Genomic DNA, 23081 nt, shown 5'->3' with positions numbered 1-23081 from the left:
TTCTTTACCCATTTATGACCCATCATTGACGGGTTAAAAATAAATTACTTATCCATTCAAACCCAGTCCATTTAAAACACCGTTCAAAAAACGTTCATATCTACCCAATTGCCATCCCTAAATTTACATGCTATTACCAGCTATATACCGCAAAAAAAAACTCAAAAAAAAAAAAAAAAAATTCTTTTCAATATCTCAGAAAAATATAATCCTCGTTACAAGAAAGTCAAGCTATGTAATAGAAAAAAAGAAAGTCAAGCTATGTAATAGAAAAAAAGAAAAAAGTGTAGAAAACATCTTTAAAGTATACTTTTTGTAGTACTTTTACACTTTATTTGAAAAGGTGTGCAATAAACACCCCTGATCTTTTGAAATTGTGCGAAAACAACCCTCAATCAAAAATTAGTATTGTAATACCCATTTTACCCTTTTATTCTTCCAAAAATGCCCATACCAAACCTTACCCTCCACCCCCAAAACCGGGTTGACCCTGAACTGGTTCAGTCTAAAGCTGGTTTGGGATAAGGAAAGATCTGTAACCAAACACCCTTTTTCTCCTCCACCTTGCTTCATAGATTTCTGAAATTCTTGGTTCGTGGACTTCATCTTTCAAGCATATGCTATGACGAAATCGTATTACGAGCCCGTCTTCACCGCTGCTTCGTCGCCGTTCAAATCACCGCAGTTCCAGTAAGAACCAGACCCACTGTTGTTCACCGCCGTTCTTGCTGACCCGGTCAGATGAGTCAGAGAGTCTCAGAGTTGGGTTTCGAATAAAAGCAGCTTGAACAGCCGAGCATAAACCGGAAACAATGAATTGAGTCTAGACAAGACGGCGGAATGCAAGGAGTAGCGAGACTGAATTTACCGGCAGCCGCGGGACTGTTCTCATCGGCGAGCATGGAGGACTTGTTCTTACCGGCGAGCATGGACTATCGACTGCGATGAAGCACTGAGTTTACCGAGACGGTGGCAGCGAGCAATAATTGTAATAGTTTCGACTCCAACGATGGTAGTGAGTTCAACGGCGACCAAAGATTAATCGGCGGTGGCAAGGTTGAATGAAGCCGGACTGAATCGGCAGTGCACTGTCGACAGTGCGTAGGATGGTGTTGATTTGTAATCGGGTTTTGGGAATTTTTTATTTTTTTCTTCTCACTGTATCACGGTCTGCTATGCTCTGATATCTATGGAGATTTATAAGATGTCTCAAAGGAGTTGAAAAGATGCTCTCATATTTTTATTTTTATATATTTTTAATTCTGGTGAGTTTTCTTGGTACCTCTTTTAGTCATTTCACAAAATTTTACTTTTTTATATATTTTATAAAATGTGTCAGTAAGGGCATTTTAGTCTACATAGAAAATGTATACATTAACAGTACCTACAATATCTTTAAAATTAATCCCATCATTAATATTCCAATCAAGGCAAGGTTGGAGGCAAAGGAAGAAGATCATACACTCGTTGAGACGAATTACATGATACATATATATTTCCTTCCATGTAAGTACTAAAATTTGGTGTGCAAAGGTACCCAAAAGGATCATGATATTTATATACGTATGTTGTGAATTTGTCGACCGAGACCAATTTATGAAAAGAATCTTATCCACGTATACGTGGAACTACGATGGTGTTCCTATTTGTTCTTCCTATATTACCTCGTACAGTCGTACTATAGTATAAATAACGGAGTTATTATGCTCTTAGTTAGTTAATTCGCGTATGATACGTGAATTAAACGCGTACGTACGAATTTTGAGAAAATATTTCCGTTTGTCGATTAGAGTTGAAAGATACGGTAAAATACGTATTTTTTTCCATTACCCCTTATCTAACGGGTTTATTCGTTTATTCGTTTTAGTCGCTCCGTTTAATTCGTAACCTAATTATTTTATTTTCTTTTCAGTCACAAACTTCACGGCTATCAAAATAATATTATTCGTTGTGCAATCTTGGGAAATGTTGTAACCATTCTCTCACTCAGTTGTTCTACATTCAAGGTATCACTTTCTTTTTCTTTCTTTCTTTTTTTTTCTTTTTTTTTTTTAATCTCTTATTGTTGTCACTCCATTGTATGATCTTTAATCAAAATAATGAAAGAGATATATGTATATATACTTGTGGAATACTATAATATTGAAGAATTATAAGCTTTTATTGATATTTGTAGATATTTATAGATTTTTTATTTTGTTGTGAGATCTTTTAAATTTTGTTTGTATCTTTATTGTTATTATTTTAGAAATTTGTAAATCACCACACTCCCTAGATGTTTTAGTAGAGTATCACATTATATACTTATGAATTTATTATAAATATATAGGCTATTAAGGAAAGATGGGAAAAAAGAGGGATGCATTTTGGGATCACATTGAACAATTACAAGGTCGTTTCATGTGTAAGTATTGTAACTTAAACTATCCTGGAGGTATTTTAAGAGTCAAATCACACTTATCTGGGGTAAAAGGTAGAGACATTGAAATTTGTTCAAAAGTACCTCAAGAGGTTCAAGCAGCTGCATTTTTAGCAATTGGTGGTCCGAACAAAAAAATTAAAATTACAGTTACTCCAATTGATGTTGAGTAAGGTGGGTCTTTTAATTTTTCCTCTTCATCTTCAAAGGGCTTACAACAATCTACCATGCCAGAAACAATTAAGAAGATGGATAAGAGTGAGGTGGATAAAAAACTTGCCAAGCACATTATTTTGAATAATATTTCATTTAATGTGGTTCAGACTCAATCTTTTATTGATTTCGTGAAAAGTGTTGCTGAATTTGGGTCAACATACAAATTACCTAGTTACTCAACTTTACGCACAAAGCTAATACCAGATTCTAAGACAGAAGTAGAGGCATACATTGGGAATGTGAAGAAAACTTGGGTTGCTACAGGTTGCACACTAATGTCAGATATATGGAGTGATATGAAGCAACGTGCCTTTATCAACATAATTGCATATTCACCTGGTGGGGTAGTATTTATGAATTCATTTGAAATTTCAAAGGATACAAAAATAGGTGTTTATCTAAAAGATATTATGTCATCAGTAATTGAAGATATTGGACCTAATCACGTTGTGCAGTTCATTACTGATAATGCATCAAATTTTGAATCAGCTGGTGACATGCTTATTGGTAAGTACCCTCGTATGTATAAAACACGATGTGCTGCTCATGGGATTCAGCTACTATTGAAAAATATTTATTCTAAAGTTTTGTGGATACATGATATTATTGATGATGCAAAATTAATTGTGACATATTTGTACAAGTACACTATTATTTTGTCATTAATGAGAGAGCACACAAATCATAAAGAACTCAAACATCCTTGTGCGACTAGATTTGCCTCCAATTTTTTGATGGTTCAATCAATTTTAGAAGTTGAAGATGGATTGCGATTACTTGTGGCATCTTCTGAATGGAGGGGGTTGGATTACAACAAAAGAGGGATGGGACTAAAGGTTGCTAGTATTATTCAAAGTGTTGAGTTTTGGAGTAAAGGGAAAGAAGTAATACAAACTCTGGAGCCTTTAGTTAGAGTTCTTCGTTTGGTTGATGGAGATGGTTCAACTACAGGATATTTGTATGAGGCGATGGAAAGGGCAAAAGAAACTATTAAACAACGTTGTTGTATTAATTAAGCTAATTACATGCAGATATAGGTGTTATATGAGAAACGGAGAATTGAAAATGTAATCCACCCAATACATGCAGCTGCTGCATTTTTAAATCCTGCCTTCATGTGTAGCGAGGACTTCAGAGAAAATCGTGAAATGAAAGACGGTATAGATTTTATGTTAGGAAATTTTATTATTAAAGAAGAAAATGAAGATTTTATTCGAGAACTGCAATTTTACCGTATGAAGACCACAACTTTATTCACAAATACAGCAAAGACAATGTTAAAAACATCTCATCCTCGTAAGTTTTTATTTTTATTTTTTAAAATATCTTGTTAAAATTATAATAAGCTTTATATATTTAGTTTTATTATTATTATTATTATTTTTTATTATGTGTAGGAGTTTGGTGGGATTATTGTGGAGATTGTCTTCCTGTGCTACAAAAGTATGCCATTCGTATATTGAGTCAGCCTTGCAGTTCTTCTTCATGTGAAAGAAATTGGAGTGCTTGGGAAGTTGTGCAAACAAAGAAAAGGAATAGGTTGGCACCTACAATGTTAGACAATCTTGTATACATAAGAATGAACACAATGATGATGGAAAAATTCAAGACACTCGAAGCACAAGATTTGGAGCCAATTAATCTTGACAAACTTAGTGACAATCTTGAATATGTTGATCATGAAGAATTGGAGGATTATTCCTTAGAGCCAACCGATGACGTTTCTAGTGATATAGTCACTAATAATGAAGATCTTTCTTAATTAGATGGTGTTATCTAAATTTAGAATAATTTTTTATTTTTATTTTGGGTAACATAATTGATTATTTGAATTAGAATTTTTTTCATTAATTTTGTGATGAAATTGATCATGTTATGGACATATGGTTATTGTTTCGTTATATTTAGATAGTTTATTTATTTTTTTCTTTTTTATGATTATTGTGATAGTGTCAATTGTAATATATTTATTTTATTATTTGTTACATATTATTTATTTTCTTTACAAATATATGATATATAAAAAAATAATAAGATGTGTATAGCCGAATTTTTGATCTAGTATATATAACATATTATATACATACGTATTTATATTTTTACGTTTTTATATTTTTTTGTCGAATTTTTTAAACGTATTTTTAAAAAAATATCAAATTATATTCGTATGTTTTCTTACCTGTACCCGTATTTTTCCCGTACCATATTTTACTAACTATGATTGTGCTTCCTATATCCTCGTACAGTCGTACTACAACAAGTAACGGAGTTAAAATGTGAGCTTTCCCCATAGACAATACAGAGTGACACAGCAGGGAAAGAGATTCGCAGAGTGACCTTTCCCCATAAACAATACAGTGTGACAGAGGAGGGAAAGAGATTCGCTTTGAGGGAAGAGAGAGAGAGAGAGAGAGAGAGAGAGAAAGTGAAGGGAGAGAAATGGGTGGCGGCAACTACAGCTTTGCCAAGACCATTTGCTCAATCTGCTACGAGGATCTAAAGCCAATCGTAGAAGACCTCCAATCCATTTCCATCTGCGGTCACGTCTTTCACGAACTCTGGTTAGTCCACACACACGTATATATATTATCTGTATTGATCGATTATTATCCGGTTATAACGCAATTTTTTATTTTTATTTTTATTTTTATTTTTATTTTTTTATTTTTTATGAAACCCTAGTATTCAACAATGGTTCGAGTATTGTTCGAATGGGGAGAAGAAAAGCTGTCCTGTGTGCAAGCAGACCTGTTCGGAGGTTAACGTTGGGCGGCTTTATTTCCAATCAGTTAGCAATGCCAACGATCCGACTCTTTGCGTAGAAAATCCTGAAGAATTGCGCAGAGAGATCAAGAAATTGGAGGCCACGGTTAAGGGACTTTGTTCTGGTTTGGAGAGTCAACAGAAAAATGTCAAAGAACTCACTGAGGAGGTATTATAGTTCTTTATAATCTGTTTGGTTTCTCTGAAAATTTCGTAAAAAAAATGGGAATTAAAAATTTTAATACTGAATCTTATATTCTATGTTTTATGGAACCTTATTCTCACATAGTGCCCAAACTTTACTGAACTGTGCATTTACAATTAGCTGTCCTGCTTGTTATGGCCTTGTTGAATTACCACACATTTGTCTCTGAAGTAGAAGGCAGGAAAATTAGGGAAATTTAGAACTTGTATTGTAGGTTATTTATTCAGACCCGAAGAAATGCAAACCTTCATCTTGCTTGTCCCTTGTGCAAGTAGTGATTTGTCAAAATTTTAATTTCATGAAACCTTAGATTTAGGAATTTGCTTCATCTTTTAATTCCTTTGGCTTGTTTCTCAAAAATGAAAAGGAGGGATTTTTTATTTTTATTTTTTATTCGCACACTCAATTATTTGAGTTTTATATATTTCTTATTTTATACTTATCAAAAAAAAAAATTCTTATTTTGTAAGGAGTTTCTGATTAGACAATATATGTACCAGCTGTACTTTTGCAAGGAGCAGGCCATCAAGGAGGCAGCATCAAAGAATGAAGCTTTGAAACAGAAAGCAAGTTTTCAACAGTTGTTTATTTTAAAATCTGAGGTGAATGGTTGTTTGCTCTTGTTTGACGTGTACTCCTATATGTGAACTATGAACTCACTCCCTTCCCATATGTGCCAATTATACACATGCATATGTTCCTTCTATTGTGGTTTGACTGTGTTGTTGATAGAAAATTTCTCATATACTTTGTCAATTAGGAACTTGGTAGATCGGCTTTGGAATGCACAAGGCTTCAGGAAAGGAACATGGCATTGGCTAAAGAGCTCGCATCACTCAAATTGTAAGTGAAATTGTTTAGATTAAAGTAAACCTTTTGTAATATATGTCTTTGGTTCTCTAATAATCTCTATATGATTGTTTGTTGATTACTGTTGTTACACGGTTTACAATTTAGGGTGTCTGATTTGAACTTAGAGAAAGAAGAGGTTTTGAAGCTTGCTTCCCTAGGTAATGAGGCCAACACCAAAGACACAGTTGACATTTTAAAGAGGTCATTAGTTATCCGTAACAAGTGAGTTCAGTCTGTGGCTTATCCACATGAATTCTGGTTGATGAGTTTTTGTTCCACGCACAGTAATAGGGTTGGTTCAGTCTGTGGCTTACTCTGTTGAAGAGGGTGGACTACATGTTTAGGAGGGATTCTTCCTAACCGACAATCTATGGCCACAAATTTCTTTGCAAATTGTTTTGCATCCATCTGGTTTGTATTTGTCTATGAAGCACGAATGGTCAGACACTTCTATAAGGGGGATGTAATTGAATTTTGTCCATGATCCCACTGACACTCCTTGAATACATGTTGGATACTTTCTAAAAGTATTCATAATTTGGAATTAATATTATTATTGTTATTTTTTTTAATTTTAGACACATATCTGATGTTTCCGATACTTTGGTCATGTTTCCAATACTTCTTAGACACTTCGAGACACATTTTGATCAAATCTTTAACATTAAAATATAAAATTTTCAAGTATAATATCATGGTATAATTGTTTAAAATACAATATTGAATAACTAATTAGTCCAAAAAAATTCCTTGCAATAGTATTCTCAACTTGTTTGGCATAATTTTATTTTTATTGTGTAAGAAAATGTTTGTAACATGACAAACAGTTATATATTATTTTAAATTTGTATATAGATATATAACAAAACACAATAGAAAGTAAACATTCCACACACAAAGAACACCAAAATTTAGCGTGGTTCTGCCAAACCTACATCCACGGTGAAGATCTGGCAAAAGTTTTCACTATGCAAAAGTTCGGAGATTACAAATTTCAGCCCCCAAACCCTAGCTCTCGTTCTCACTCTTTTTTATGCGATTTTCAGTGTCTTTGGATGTCCCACTCCAAACCCTAAATGCCCTTATATATTGGGCTACAAGAGAATACTAATTTGGTGGGCTTGGGCCCCCACAAATCTCATCCAACGGGTCGTCGGGTCATAAACCCGGCACCAAATTCAAGCCACAAACATCACAATTTTATATGTAGGTACATCAATATATATATATATTGTTGTGTCCTTGTATTCATAGCTTAATTCTTTGTTTTAAGAATTTTTCATATTGTCACATATGTATTGCGTTGTGCTTGTATCCTGTTTTCGTGTTTATGCTTCGTAGAGTTTTACAGTTGTTTTAAGTTGCAGTTGAGGTGTCATGAAAACAATAAGTGATGGTGAGTCAAAAGTGATTAGAGTTTCCCCACTCCACATGACACACACAAAAAGAAAAGAAAAGAAAAGAGTAAGAGGAAGAATAGAAGTTGTTTCTTTAACTTTGATTATGGTTATTGGATTCAAATTTAGGGGTAAGCTCTTAATTAATTTCTATTGCAATTGTGGTATTCAGCATTCTCAACCCTCTGTTATCTTTTCCCACTCTTCCCATGTTTATGGGTGCTTGCTAGTTTTTATTTGATTTATGCACCTTTTAACTTTATATTTTTCCATGTTAGAAACAACTAAATTCATACCTCTGTTACTTTTCACAGGAGTTACAAAGAATTGATGGCCAAGTGCAATATTCTAGGAAGTGGAGAGGCTTGTTCTCTTAACAAGCTTGACAAGGCTAAAGAGAAAATAAAGAAACTGAATGTATGTTTATCACACGTTCCATAAGTGAACTGTGAATCTGATAACTATTTTTGAGTTCGAATATATACTAACTTGTGGTCATTTACCAGACAAGGGTCCAAGAATTGGAGACGGCTTTTGAATTAAAAGATAATGAGGTTTTGAGTGCTTTAAAAGCTTCTAAGAAATCTACTTGTAAAGGGGATGTAGTGATGGTGTCAATTTGAATTCTAAACATATTAACCACATCTTATCTATTGACAGTCATTTTAGTGCATATATGAATTTACACTAAAATAAGTGGTTTTATAATTGATATAGGTTTATATCATGTATCAGAATTTAATTAATCCCTATAATATTTGTTTTAGTTATGGATGAATTAACAATACACTTAGTATGAGGTACCTTGGTGCGCCTTTTTAAATATATTGTTTTGATTGATAAAACTGAATTAGGGATATGTGCTAAATGTCTAGAAAGAATCTCAAGAATTTAGAGGAATAGTAGTTAAAGGCAAACTTAGGCATCAAACAAGCCATATTCCATAATGGCCTAACCTCATCATGGCTCAGCGGCTTACTTTACTACAATTTCGGCCGTTGTGCTTGTATAATTGCTTTTTGGCATTAATATCGACTCATGTCTTGTCTTTGAACCAGGTAGGACCTACTGCTCTAATTAAGGCTGAGGTTCCATGGTCTGCCCGAAGGGGGAATCTTTCCGAGAAGGAACGTGCCTTAAAGACAGTAAGAGGGTAATTTATGTTGAAGGTCTATTATATGATTTCCTAATATCTGCATTGGCAACCTTCTTTTGGCAACAATTGATTCCTGAAAAAATCCAGAATGTAGTCTGAAAAGTAGTGAAGATCCTGAAATTTTAAAAGATGCTCCTTGAATTAGGTGAATGTGAACATTTGATGATGATTTATCATATTGTGTCGATGCTTCTAAATGTGTTAAGTGTCCATGTTTAGGTGTATGAACCATCTCTACAGGAGCTGTCTTCGGCTTTCAGTGGATATGGTACATATTGTTTAGTTCATGACATAGTTGAATTCTCTGCTCATGCATATTTTACATGTCAAAAAATAAAATATTATGAATCTAGCTATACTCCATATGTTATTTATATATTTACTGGTTTCATTATAATTCACTTTTCAAAGTTGCAGATTTTAATATGGCTTACGAATGTTATATTGTGTATTATGAGAGAGATTTCTCTGTCAATATGAGAAAGATAACAAGGAAAAAAGAAATACTGGCTGTGGAAACTAATAATTTCATGCAGAACTGCATTCACGTTATTTGACAGCAGTCTCTAATTGATGATTGAATGAAACTAAAGATAAGTATTTTTAGATGACTTGCCTTTTAGGCCAAAAACCCATGCTGAGTACCGTCTCTTGTTTGACGCGCAGTATACTCAACAAGCTAACCCCAGAGAAGTTTGATCTTCTCAAGTGTCAGCTAATTGAATCTGCGATCACATCAGCTGATATTCTGAAGGTTCGTCTTTTTCTTACATATTTGTGCCTGATCTATATATATAAATTTTTTCTATAATGATGTTAATTTTTTTTATTGCGACTGTAAAATCTAATGTTGCTTCTGCTAGTGATGCAGGGAGTAATCTCCTTGATAGTTGACAAGGCCATGCTGGAACCCACATTTTGCCCAATGTTTGCTCTTTTGTGTTCCTATCTCAATGAAATGCTCCCCAGTTTTACACCTGATGAAGCAAGAGGGAAAGAAATCACCTTTAAGCGAGTCCTCGTGAATAATTGCCAAGAGGCATTTGAAGGTGCTGACAAACTATGGGCAGAAGTAAGACAGATGACTGCACCAGAGCAAGAGATGGAACGGAGAGATAAAGAAAGAATGATCAAGCTTCGCACACTTGGAAACATCCGTCTAATTGGGGAGCTTTGGAAGCAGAGGATGGTGCCGGAAAAGATTGTTCATCACATTGTTCAGGTTCTTGTTGGAGCTCATCTTAGACCTACCCTGTTTTACAATATTTTGAATTTTCTTGATTATTTCTGTATGTTTTATAATTATTTGTTATGTAAAACAGGAGCTTTTAGGACATAATAGTAAGACTTGTCCTGAGGAGGAAAATGTTGAGGCTATATGTCAGTTCTTCAATACCATAGGCAAACAGCTTGATGAAAGCCCTACCTCACGGCATATTAATGATATTTACTTCAATCGATTGAAAGAATTGTCAACGAACCCCCAGCTGGCTCCACGTATGAGGTTCATGGTTCTGGATGCTCTCGATCTTCGTGCAAATAACTGGGTCCCCACGAGGGAAGAGGTAAACTCTCATGGCTCATCAAATGCTATTATTAGATTTGTTGTTGGTCTAAATTTGTAGTCTTTTCCTTAACTATACAGATTAAAGCTAAAACCATAACTGGAATCCATTCAGAAGGGGAAAAGAATCTGGGGTTGCATCCTGGTGCTACAGCAAGCACAGAAATAGTCGTGGTATTGTTGGGGAGTATCAGTCCTGGTGGTTCCCCATTAACCGTCCTGGAGCTGGGGGTATGATGCCTGGAATGCCAGGAACTAGGAAGATGACTGGGATGCCCGAAGTCGATAATGATAATTAGGGCTATAAATGAGCCAACGCCCAGTTGCTCAGCTCAATAAGAGCTTGGCTCGGGTTCGTTTATTTGATAAATGAACCAAACTCAAACAAAATTTCTAAGCTCGTTTAGTAAATGAGTCAATCTCAAACAACCCCGAGCTCGGCTCGTTAGTTAGTGAACATGTTTGTGAACAAAGTTCATTAATAAGCTCGTGAACATGAATATATATATTTGTGTGAGCGTGTCTTCTACCTTAAAGAAATCAGCCCACTGTTCTTAACTTTAGCCGCTAAAATTAACTTTAGCCAAAACAACATCCAAACACCATTTTTTTCTGACTTTATAAGTTTGGGCTCATACCTTCTCTTTTTAACTTAAAAGTTTTAGCCCATCCAAACCCAACCTAAACCCAATCCATGTACATGTAACAAACCATTTTAAAAATAAAATAGAAAAGTCTACACAAACAAGCCCATATCTAAAGCCCATCTAAATAAACATATTATCCACATCTCATCTATTGACAGTCATTTTAGTGCATAGATGAATTTAAACTAAAATAAGTGATTTTATAATTGATATAGGTTTATATCATGTATCAGAATTTAATTAATCCCTATAATATTTGTTTTAGTTATGGATGAATTAACAAAACACTTGGTATGTGGTACCTTAGTGTGCCTTTTTGATGATATTGTTTTGATTGATAAAACTGAATTAGGCATATGTGGTAAATGTCTAGAAAGAATCTCAGGAATTTAGAGGCATAGTTGTTAAACAAGCCATAATGGCCTAACCTCATCATGGCTCAGCGGCTTACTTTACTACAATTTCGGCCGTTGTGCTTGTATAATTGCTTTTTGGCATTAATAACGACTCATGTCTTGTCTTTGAACCAGGTAGGACCTACTGCTCTAATTAAGGCTGAGGTTCCATGGTCTGCTCAAAGGGGGAATTTTTCCGAGAAGGAATGTGCCTTAAAGACAGTAAGAGGGTAATTTATGTTGAAGGTCTATTATATGATTTCCTAATATCTGCATTGGCAACCTTCTTTTGGCAACAATTGATTCCTGAAAAAATCCAGAATGTAGTCTGAAAAGTAGTGAAGATCCTGAAATTTTAAAAGATGCTCCTTGAATTAGGTGAATGTGAACATTTGATGATGATTTATCATATTGTGTCGATGCTTCTAAATGTGTGAAGTGTCCTTGTTTAGGTGTATGAACCATCTCTACAGGAGCTGTCTTCGGCTTTCAGTGGATATGGTACATATTGTTTAGTTCATGACATAGTTGAATTCTCTGCTCATGCATATTTTACATGTCAAAATAAAATATTATGAATCTAGCTATACTCCATATCTTATTTATATATTTACTGGTTTCATTATAATTCACTTTTCAAAGTTGCAGATTTTAACATGGCTTACGAATGTTATATTGTATTATGAGAGAGATTTCTCTGTCAATATGAGAAAGATAACAAGGAAAAAAGAAGTACTGGCTGTGGAAACTAATAATTTCATGCAGAACTGCATTCACGTTATTTGACAGCAGTCTCTAATTAATGATTGAATAAAACTAAAGATAAGTATTTGTAGATGACTTGCATTTTAGGCCAAAAACCCATGCTGAGTACCGTCTCTTGTTTGACGCGCAGTATACTCAACAAGCTAACCCCAGAGAAGTTTGATCTTCTCAAGTGTCAGCTAATTGAATCTGCGATCACATCAGCTGATATTCTGAAGGTTCGTCTTTTTCTTACATATTTGTGCCTGATCTATATATATAAATTTTTTCTATAATGATGTTAATTTTTTTTATTGCGACTGTAAAATCTAATGTTGCTTCTGCTAGTGATGCAGGGAGTAATCTCCTTGATAGTTGACAAGGCCATGCTGGAACCCACATTTTGCCCAATGTTTGCTCTTTTGTGTTCCTATCTCAATGAAATGCTCCCCAGTTTTACACCTGATGAAGCAAGAGGGAAAGAAATCACCTTTAAGCGAGTCCTCGTGAATAATTGCCAAGAGGCATTTGAAGGTGCTGACAAACTATGGGCAGAAGTAAGGCAGATGACTGCACCAGAGCAAGTGTTGGAACGGAGAGATAAAGAAAGAATGATCAAGCTTCGCACACTTGGAAACATCCGTCTAATTGGGGAGCTTTGGAAGCAGAGGATGGTGGTGGAAAAGATTGTTCATCACATTGTTCAGGTTCTTGCTGGAGCTCATCTTAGACCTACCCTGTTTTACAATATTTTGAATTTTCTTGATTATTTCTGTATGTTTTATAATTATTTGTTATGTAAAACAGGAGCTTTTAGGACATAATAGTAAGACTTGTCCGGAAGAGGTAAATGTTGAGGCTATATGTCAGTTCTTCAACTCCATAGGCAAACAGCTTGATGAAAGCCCTACCTCATGGCGTATTAATGATGTTTACTTCAATCGATTGAAAGAATTGTCAACGAACCCCCAGCTGGCTCCACGTATGAGGTTCATGGTTCTGGATGTTCTCGATCTTCGTGCAAATAACTGGGTCCCAGGAGGGAAGAGGTAAACTCTCATGGCTCATCAAAGTTGTTGGTCTAAATTTGTAGTCTTTTCCTTAACTATACAAATTAGAGTTAAAACCATCGTTGGAATCCATTCAGAGGCAGAAAAGAATTTGGGGTTGCATCCACGAGAAATAGTCGTGGTATTGTTTCTGGTGGTCCGGGGAGTATCAGCCCTAGGGGCTTCCTCATTAACCGTCCTGGAGCTGGGGGTATGATGCCTGGAATGCCAGGAACCAGGAAGATGCCTGGGATGTCCGAAGTTGATAATGACAATTAGGGCTATAAATGAGCCAAACGTTCGACAAATAGTTCGGGGTCGGCTGGGTTCGTTTATTTGATAAATGAACCAAACTCAAACAAAATTTCCAAGATCGTTTAGTGAACGAGTCAATCTCAAACAACCCCGAGCTCGGCTCGTTAGTTCGTGAACATGTTTGTGAACAAAGTTCATTAGTAAGTTCGTGAATATGTCTTGTACCCATGGTTCGCAGTCGCGGTATCACTCGTGGTCGAGGTGTAACGGACTCGGGCGAATATCGTTATAAACTGGTCAATTCATGGAGGTGTGTAATGGTATTAAATCCTTGAAAAAGGGTTACGAACTGGCTGATACGTCGCCTATCGGCCGATACAGCGAACCATGCTTGTACCTTAAATATATCAGCCCACTGTTCTTAAATTTAGCCCAAAAGCTATGTTCTACAAGACCCACTTCAGCTAAAATTAACTTCAGCCCAAGCAACATCCAAATACCTTTTCTTTCTAAGTTTGGTCTCATACATTCTCTTTTTTACTTAAAAGTTTTAGCCCATCCAGACCCAACCTAAACTCCAATCCATATACATGTAACCAATCGTTTTAAAAATAAAATAGACTAAGCCCAAACAAATTATAAAGTCTAAACACAAACAAGCCCATATCTAAGGTCCATCTATATAAACATATTAACCACATCTCATCTAAACCCTAAATCCCCAATCACATCTTTCTTTGAAGTCTGAACCGATCATAGCAGCCAAGCAGCCGACGAACACAGTAACAGCAAAATCTCCAAGCTAAAGCATTCACTACTGGTGTTTCTCTTTCCCTCAACTGGTCTCTCTCTCTATCTACTTGTATTTGTCTTTCCCTCAACTGGTCTCTCTCTTCTGTTCTCTTTATAATGGCATGACTGATTGAAATCGGGAGTGTGAAAGTTTGAAGATGAAACATTGCAAGATTGGTATGAAAGTTAAGATCGGTGGGTATATATATACACAGATATTCATATATACAGATGGAAATCATGGGATTTAATTTTTAGTTTGTATACTAAACGAGCTCGAGCGCAGCCGGGCCGAGTTCAATCATGGCCAATCAAAGTGAGATCAAGCTCGAGCATCCTTTATCTAAGCCGAGCCCGAACACTACAAACCTCAGCTGGGCTCATTTACAGCCCTAATGACATTTGGGAAGTTCCTAGGTCCTGGTCACCGTCAAGGGGTGATGTTTCAACTATTCAGTCCATTGAACGTGTTCAGTCACCATTGATTGGCAAGCCTACAACTTAAAACTGCTTCCTAAGGGTAGTGGTGGTCTTGTTAGTGGTAGGACTAGTGCACTGCTGCAAGGCAGTGGTGGCACTCCTGTCTGTTCACCCAACTTTGGTTTTGGTATGGACCCTGCATCCCAAGTTCTTGCCCCTTCCAAACTTGTTCCAACTTTGTATGCGCTTCTAGTTGTAGAAAACTATGGCTCCTGCAGCAAGGTTGAATCAGGATAAACTTTGGAGAAAAACACCTCTTTGGGAGGAATATTTTAGTGTCCACATTTTAGATGAAGCATTACAGAGTGTGGAGGAATTGAACTCCCCAGCTTACCACCCCGAGGTTGTCAAAGAAGCCATTTCCCTGGCGTTGGAGAAAAGCCCGCTCTGCATGGAGCCAGTTGCAAAACTTCTGGAGTACTTGATTGCCAAGGTCCTCACAGCTAGGGACTGGATGTTTGGTATATGGTTCAACTTTGGATGATATCGGCATTGATATAACAAAAGCACCTAATAATTTTGGTGAGGTCATTGGGAAACTAATTTTGGCTTGGGGATTGAACTTTAAGGTTTTGAAGGAGGTGCTGAAAAAGGTGAAGGATGAGGGGTTCCGGAAAACAATATTTGCAGCTGGAATAAGGATTATCACTTCCAGTTCTACTGAACAAGGGATATTGAGGCCTGTGAGAGCATACTCTAGCGAGCTGAGATATCAAAATCCTTGGATTTTTTCAAGTTGTATAATTTCATAAATGGAACGTTTGCCATCATTTTCACTTTTCACAAATGCACCTTCCATTTACACCCCATTTGAGCCAAGGACAACTGTATTACACTTTGTGATATAAGTGGAGCTGCTGAGAATATGTGATTTTGCTGTATATTATCGGTGGTGATACTGGGGTCTTCATCAAAAAAGATTTTGCTCTCGAGTGTGGCTAAATCATATGCCGAAGTAGTTCGGGACAAGCGGCCTCACATGAGACCTAGTAGGGGTTTTTTTTTTTTTTTTTTTGAATTTTTGTTCTGGACTGAGTTATTTACTGTTCAAGTTCATAAATGACATAGCTCTACCATTGCAGTAGTCTGAAAGGTAGTAGAGGGCAAACTGCTGAACAACTGTTTGCTCCGAATGACTGTTTGCTCTGAAGACTGAAAAACTTCACACAGAGGCCCAAGAATGGATAAAAGTTACATCAGAAAATAGCTCCATTATTGATGTGCTCATTGCCACTACTGTCTTTACTGCGGCCTACACAGTACCTGGAGGTTCAAATGATCAAACAGGCATTCCAATACTTCTCAACAATCCTTTGTTCGTCATCTTTACTAAGACTAATGTCCTTTCACTTACATGCACTTTAACTTCGTTAGTTATATTTTTGTCAATTCTTACCTCGACTTTTCGTTTAAGAGACTTAAAGCACTCCCTTGTACAAAAATTAATGTTAGGATCCACATTTTTACCCCTGATGTTGTCATTTGCGGCCACCATCGCCCTTATGATACGTAGCAAGGAACAATGGACAAAAGTTGCCTTGTACACGGTTGCCTTCCTTCCTGTCAGTGTCTTTGTTGTGTTCTACATGTCTCTCTCTTTGTTCTCCTTGAAAACTTTAAGGTACATTCAAACACAATGAACCCAGAATTTGAGGAGTTCAAGTCAAATTTTAGGCACGAGTACAATGGGCTTTGCATGAGGCTAAATTTCTGTCATGTGTGAGTGTAACCGGTGGATGATTATGCACGGCCGAGGTACTGAATCCAATTGTATCAAGGTGGTGTAACTAATTATCAGTTATTTTATTTTATTGTTTTAGATGAGTTAACAACTTAACATAATTAAAAATTAATTTTCTTTATGTTGTGTAGGATTATCGAATCGGTATTTTGGACAAAATTTTAATTAAATTTATTTCAATTTTAATCCAAGTCACCAATTCGATACTTTAAACATAAGATATTGTATAATTGTATTTTACAACGCATCGAATTTTTGTGTTTTTAGGCATAAATGAATTCACCCCTACAATCGAATACTTGAGTTGAATCAAATATTTTATATTTAATAGTATAAAAGTTTCATATAATTGAATACACCCTACTTCAAATTCAATTGCATTGGTGGCTTTAAACTAATTTTTCTCTGATTGATGCCTATGAACTAATTTTTCTCCTATTTAATTCGTAAAGGCGTAAACACTAATTCTATCTATCTATATATATATATATATAGCATGAATGAATGAAACTAATGGGAACAAATTTTGAATGACAGAGACAACGTGGGTTTTACACACGACATTGCATGCAGTCCTCGTACGATTGGTGTCGGCCATTCGTGGGAAATCGATCTATTTGATGTGACTACTTTTTAACTTGCACTAAATTACACACCAACAATTCATCAATTTGTCCAAAGCACCAAACTGTAACAGTAAATTTGCACTAGTACCATAAATGTTGCTTAATGGTTTTACTAGCAAAAAATGAATTTTCTTTCTTCTATTGCAATCTCTCGTAAAAAAAATAACTTATTCCAAGAATATATATATATATATATATATATAATACATTATTAGGCAAGCTTAATTTCATAACAACAATTTCAATCACATTGATACTTTTTCCTTTTTCTTTTCCTGTAAAATTGTGTTGTATTATAAATTAACTTCTAATAATGTTTTTGGATAAACCTAACATTTTATAAAAAGATAACTTTTTTAAAAAAATTGTAAAATTATCCCAAATTTATTTTATACCAAACTATCTTTGTTGCAATCAGTCCACCTTTTTTTTTTTTTTTTTTAATAAAAAGTTGGAATTTTATTGATAAGTATCTTCCTAGTACCACTCACATGGGATATATAAAAAATAATAATAAAAAAAAACTTTATAATTATATAATCTTGTGGACTAGATCTTATTGGTACGATGGTACATTTTAGGATAAATTACAATGACATCCCTTGAAATTTGACATAATGGCAATCATAAATAAGTTGGGCGTTTTTTGAACAATAACACCCCTGTCAGAATTTTGATCCAAACAGATCCTTAATAGGTTGAAAACGACGAGATTGCCCATCAATATTTAATTGATTTTAATTGTAAAATATCAAAATCTTGAAAGGACATTTTTGCCCTTCTACCCTCCCTCTCTCTATCCTCTTTATCTCTCTTTAAATACTCGCCTGAGATCGAGGTTAGGTGAGATGTGGCATATTGTCAGGTCCGGCTCACCGTTGATGGTGCATAGCTCAAACAAATTCAAAGCTCGGAGTGTGTAGTCCAACGCCTTGATCGGGCCATCGCCAGCGGTGCTTGTATCACGTTCGAGTTTCAGAAGGAACGGGCTGTGATCAGGTCGAGAGAGGATAACTGACTACTACGAAGCTCCAATTTAGCGATGGTTTGGCCTGTAAAGTCGACAGCGAAGGCGAGGGAGGTCGCCTTGGGACCGGCGGTGCTATCTAGACGGAATGGATCTTGTCAGCGCTAGCGGGCTGAGTGGCGGCTGAGTATTGCGGTTACTGTTATGGTTGCTGGAGCTTCTGCAGTGGCACTGTTGCTGGAGGCGATGGTTGCTGGTGGTAATACATAGGCTGATGGGGTGATTGTTGTGGGGGTGGGGGCTGATTTTGATTCATCATCATCCATTGCTGGTACTGTTGGTGTTGATTGTGATTTTGTTAAGGATCCAAGTTTAGCCGGCGACGACAATTTGGGGTTGGAGAGAAAAATAGTGTCTCAACAGTTTTGGGGTCTCCATTGAAACTGGTTTGGATAGAAATTTTTTGTGATTAATTTGAGAAATTTTTTGTCATTGGATTATAATTATATGTGTATATAATTGTGTATGTGTGTAATACAAGTATGTGTGTATGTGTGTATATATATATAAGAGAATAAATAGAGGAAAGAAGAGGTGGTGGTGGTGGTAGTGTTGGTGCTGCTGCTGCGAAGAGGGAGTGGAGGCTTTGTGGGTAGGTGCTTGAGATGAAAGGTTATTTTAGACATTTTAGATTAGGTAAATTGGTAATTTTACTATTTAAAAGTGCCATTTCAAAAGTCAAGGGGCATTTAGGTCATTTTAACACATGTCAGACCACTAAGGGTGTCTTTGTCAAAGGGAGCAAAACTGAAGGAGTGTCGTTGTTCAAAAATAGACTAACTTATATATGACTGTCATTACAACGAATCTCAAGAAGTATGTTGTAATTTTCCCTGCATTTTATATGGTGCGTCTGTCGTTAGGAATTCTTGGAACAGTTGCAAAGAGCACTTACAGTTGGACAATGTCCAGCTAAAGCCTAAAACCTAAACTCAGTGCCAAATATATTTGGAAGATAATTTAGTACCGAATGTTTTTCTACCAAAACCAATCATATTTTAATCCATATCTCTTTTAGTGGCCTTGAAAGAACCAAATATATGCCAGTATGCCTATCCGATGCAGTTGATTGGATACAAAAGCTTGGCTAACAAATAATTATTGATTAGGGCAGTTTGTAATAAGGTAGTTTTACAATTTTGTTAAAAATAAATTTAAAAGTTAACATTGCTTAGTAAATTATTTTTGACTAACAAAAAATTTAAAAATAGAATCAATATCAAACATTTTTAAAAAAAGAAACTAATATCAAAATTCATACCAAAAGATGGGATTTAAGTTTTAAAAAAAATATATATTTTAATAAATTAACTGTTCAAAAATCTAAATTCGTGTCCCCTCACTTGTTTAAAATGCTTGAAATTAATAAACTAAGAATTTCTTTCAAACCTCTCCTACAACTTGTCATATTTTAGTATTTACTCTATAATTTACCGACAGTTCGGTTTCTATCATTATATATATATATACATGTGATTTGATAGTATTTCCATGAATATTTTACAAACTATAAGATTAACAATAAAAATAAATAAATGATGTGGTGTCGTGGATTCCATACTTGTTATAGTTCTTACATCATCTTCCAACTTGAATTGAATTACTTTTATTTTTGTTACTGAAGTAGTATTATATTACTGCGCAGACAGCTGTTACCTGGAAAGCACTATTTAAGCTTATTGCAAGTGCAATGTCAACGTGTGAATTGTGTATTGTGGGCCATTTCATTGGTAAAAGGTTTGCTCACATGACAAAAAAAAAAAGGGGTCCCACTTGTTCAAGTCTCCTTCTCTTTCAGATCTGAACCCAATTCCTGGGTTTTGCTTTGAATTTTAAGGTTCAAATCCCCGTAGGATTTCTGGGTCTGCTGTATTTTTCTGGGTTTTGGTTGAATACAGGCATAGATCAGAGAAAAGAGAGATGGGGTTGATGGGTATCCAAGAAAATGGGAGTGGTGAGATGGGTTTGTCTGGTGTTTCTTTGGGAAGTAAGAACAAGTACAAGAGGATGGATTCTGAGCTCACAGAGGATGGTGGTGATGATTCTTCACAACATCATCATGAGCAGAAAAGGAGCAGAAGCAACAGTACCAAGAAATATGTTTTTGCTTGTGCTGTTTTTGCATCCCTAAATTCTGTTCTTCTTGGCTATGGTTAGTATTTCTCACATTTCATGTCTGTGTAGTCATTTTGATATGCTTTGACTGATTGAATCTCACACTTAAAAATGTATTCACCACTTTTTTGTGTACTTTGTGTGGCTAATTCTCAAATCTGAACTCTTTTTGATCCTTCACATAAACTATACAGAGTGAATGATTGATTGGGACTCTTAGATTCCTATTTGGCTTGTTCTTTATTGACACTTGAAATTTGGGGATATACGGTTAATTGTAGGCTCATTACATGGGTGTTTGAGAAAGAAAAAATATGAACAAAATTTATTTTTTTCTTAACATAATTAGCGAGAAGTATAGGCTAACACAGAAAAATGTAGGAGATCTATCCAATTTCAAATTAAATAGGTTTATTGATAATGTCCATAACTGAATATTGCTGGTTTATAACTTTTTTTGGCACGATTCCAGCATATACTTACCCAATATAGTTTCAGCAGAACAACTCGTTTGCTTAATTCGTGCCAGACATGGAGTGTCTCCTATACAATTTTCAGTATCTTAGTTTTACTCATTTCCTTTGGCTAGACACTAGAAGAGGGTACACAAGAATACCTATCTTGTCAAGTGAGATGACAGAAGACAGAACAATTATTTTACATAAGGCTAGTGGATTCTTTTCATGACCTCGGAGGAGCTTCACCCCAATGATAAATTGTGTAACAATTATTTAATTCATGGTTAATTATGGGTTTAGTCACTCAGTTAATTGATGTTCTCTGCATCAGATTCCAATACATCAATTAGAAACTTTTAAACTTTTAGAGAAGGCTTCATAGCTGGATTTGGTATTATCTCATTTCACAATTGGTTGTTGAGTGGATTGCATTTTGATTATCGGGTTTTCAATCTGCAGATGTGGGTGTTATGAGTGGAGCAGTGCTATTCATCCAAGAAGATCTGAAGATAACAGAGGTGCAAGTGGAAATTCTTGTTGGTTCTTTGAGCGTCATCTCTCTTTTTGGTAGTTTAGCAGGTGGAAGAACATCTGATGCCATCGGTAGAAAATGGACAATGGGATTAGCTGCAATTATCTTTCAAACAGGTGCAGCTATAATGACTCTTGCTCCTTCATTCGAAATACTAATGGTAGGAAGACTGTTGGCTGGGATTGGGATTGGCTTTGGAGTCATGATTGCCCCTGTCTACATAGTTGAGATATCACCAACCATTGCTAGAGGCTCCCTCACTTCATTCCCAGAGATCTTCATAAATATTGGAATCCTACTTGGTTATGTCTCTAATTATGCATTTTCAGGTCTTCCAGCACACACTAACTGGAGGATAATGCTTGCCGTGGGAGTTCTGCCCTCAGTCTTTATTGCTTTTGCTCTGTGCATAATCCCCGAGTCACCAAGGTGGTTGGTCATGCAGAACCGAGTGGAAGAAGCAAGATCAGTGCTTTTGAAAACAAATGAGAGTGAGGCAGAGGTGGAGGAGAGACTTGCAGAAATACAAATGGCTGCTGGAAATACTACTGGAGAAAAGTACGAAGAGAAGGCTGTCTGGCGTGAGCTGTTGACTCCTTCTCCTGCAATTCGCCGGATGCTGGTCACTGGATTTGGAATCCAGTGTTTCCAGCAGATTACAGGTATTGATGCTACGGTGTATTACAGCCCCGAGATTTTTAAAGATGCTGGTATTAAGGGCAACTCGACGCTTCTTGCTGCAACTGTTGCTGTGGGAGTTGCAAAGACTGTATTCATATTGGTTGCTATTTTTCTCATTGACAAAGTTGGAAGAAAGCCACTGCTTTATGTAAGCACAATTGGCATGACTGTGTGTTTGTTTAGTTTAGGTCTTTCACTGTCTTTACTGAGGGAAGGACCTGCTGGGATTGGATTGGTAGTATTGTCAGTTTGTGGAAATGTAGCTTTCTTTTCTGTTGGAATTGGTCCGGTTTGCTGGGTTCTGACATCCGAAATCTTCCCTTTAAGGTTACGTGCTCAAGCAACAGCACTTGGGGCAGTGGGTAACAGAGTGTGCAGTGGCTTAGTTGCTATGTCTTTTCTCTCTGTTTCTCGTGCAATTACAGTGGCTGGAACCTTCTTCATTTTTTCTGCAATTTCAGCCCTTTCAGTTGCTTTTGTATACGCATTTGTTCCAGAAACAAAAGGAAAGTCTTTGGAGCAGATTGAGTTGCTGTTTCAAAATGAATACGAGTGGCAAGGGAGTGAAGTGGAACTTGGAGATGTTGAGCATTTAGTGCAGAAACAATAAGTCTCTGGTGGCTCAATCCCAGACATGATGTACCTATAGCTTTCTCACTGGCTTGAAAGACGATGAGAATATATGTGATGTTTTTGTAATATTTATACCATTGTCCTTAGCTTGAACTATCCCGGAGTTTCCTGTGCTCCGATTTGAAGAGGAACTGTTGCCGGCAACTATTGGCAGCATCTATGATAAAAACAAAGTGAGCTTCCTTCAGCTGCAAGCTATAGGAGAGCATGTAGCATGTTATTTGAGTGTATTTTATGACAATCACAAGTATACATGAACTTGTATGAAGAAAATGAGATGTACATTTATTCCGCAAAAAAAATCAATAAAAGCAAATGAATTTAATTGCAAACA

The 23081-nt window shown here is 36.0% G+C and overlaps 2 protein-coding genes and 1 pseudogene across 2 annotated transcripts; all 3 read left to right on the top strand.

The window, feature by feature from the left end:
• The first annotated feature begins 2646 nt into the window (after positions 1-2646).
• Positions 2647-4397, top strand: LOC132309596 (uncharacterized). The gene is made up of 4 exons (XM_059807887.1): positions 2647-3142; positions 3389-3634; positions 3725-3931; positions 4033-4397. Exons 1-4 carry the CDS (start codon positions 2647-2649, stop codon positions 4395-4397), a joined length of 1314 nt encoding a protein of 437 aa, XP_059663870.1.
• A 495-nt stretch (positions 4398-4892) lies between these two features.
• Positions 4893-16082, top strand: LOC132307262 (eukaryotic translation initiation factor-like; annotated as a pseudogene).
• A 3986-nt stretch (positions 16083-20068) lies between these two features.
• LOC132307261 (probable polyol transporter 4) lies at positions 20069-23081 on the top strand. Its single transcript, XM_059804975.1, has 2 exons — positions 20069-20480; positions 21361-23081. The coding sequence occupies exons 1-2, from the start codon at positions 20249-20251 to the stop codon at positions 22722-22724; spliced, it is 1596 nt and encodes a 531-aa protein (XP_059660958.1). The 5' UTR covers positions 20069-20248; the 3' UTR covers positions 22725-23081.

The sequence above is a fragment of the Cornus florida genome, unplaced genomic scaffold (genome assembly GCF_030987335.1).
Source record: "Cornus florida cultivar Cherokee Brave unplaced genomic scaffold, ASM3098733v1 CherokeeBrave_3.0.0_Hap2_Chr05, whole genome shotgun sequence".
Lineage (NCBI taxonomy): Eukaryota > Viridiplantae > Streptophyta > Magnoliopsida > Cornales > Cornaceae > Cornus > Cornus florida.
Note: the sequence above shows the minus strand (reverse complement) of the source record. Positions and strands in the feature narration are given on the sequence as shown.

Coding starts and splice junctions, on each gene's coding strand:
- LOC132309596 (XM_059807887.1), top strand. CDS start 2,647: ATGCCAGAAACAATTAAGAAGATGGATAAGAGTGAGGTGGATAAAAAA. Junction 3,635..3,724: donor AAAAGAAACTATTAAACAAC/GTTGTTGTATTA, acceptor CAATACATGCAG/CTGCTGCATTTTTAAATCCT. Junction 3,932..4,032: donor GTTAAAAACATCTCATCCTC/GTAAGTTTTTAT, acceptor TATTATGTGTAG/GAGTTTGGTGGGATTATTGT.
- LOC132307261 (XM_059804975.1), top strand. CDS start 20,249: ATGGGGTTGATGGGTATCCAAGAAAATGGGAGTGGTGAGATGGGTTTG. Junction 20,481..21,360: donor TTCTGTTCTTCTTGGCTATG/GTTAGTATTTCT, acceptor TTCAATCTGCAG/ATGTGGGTGTTATGAGTGGA.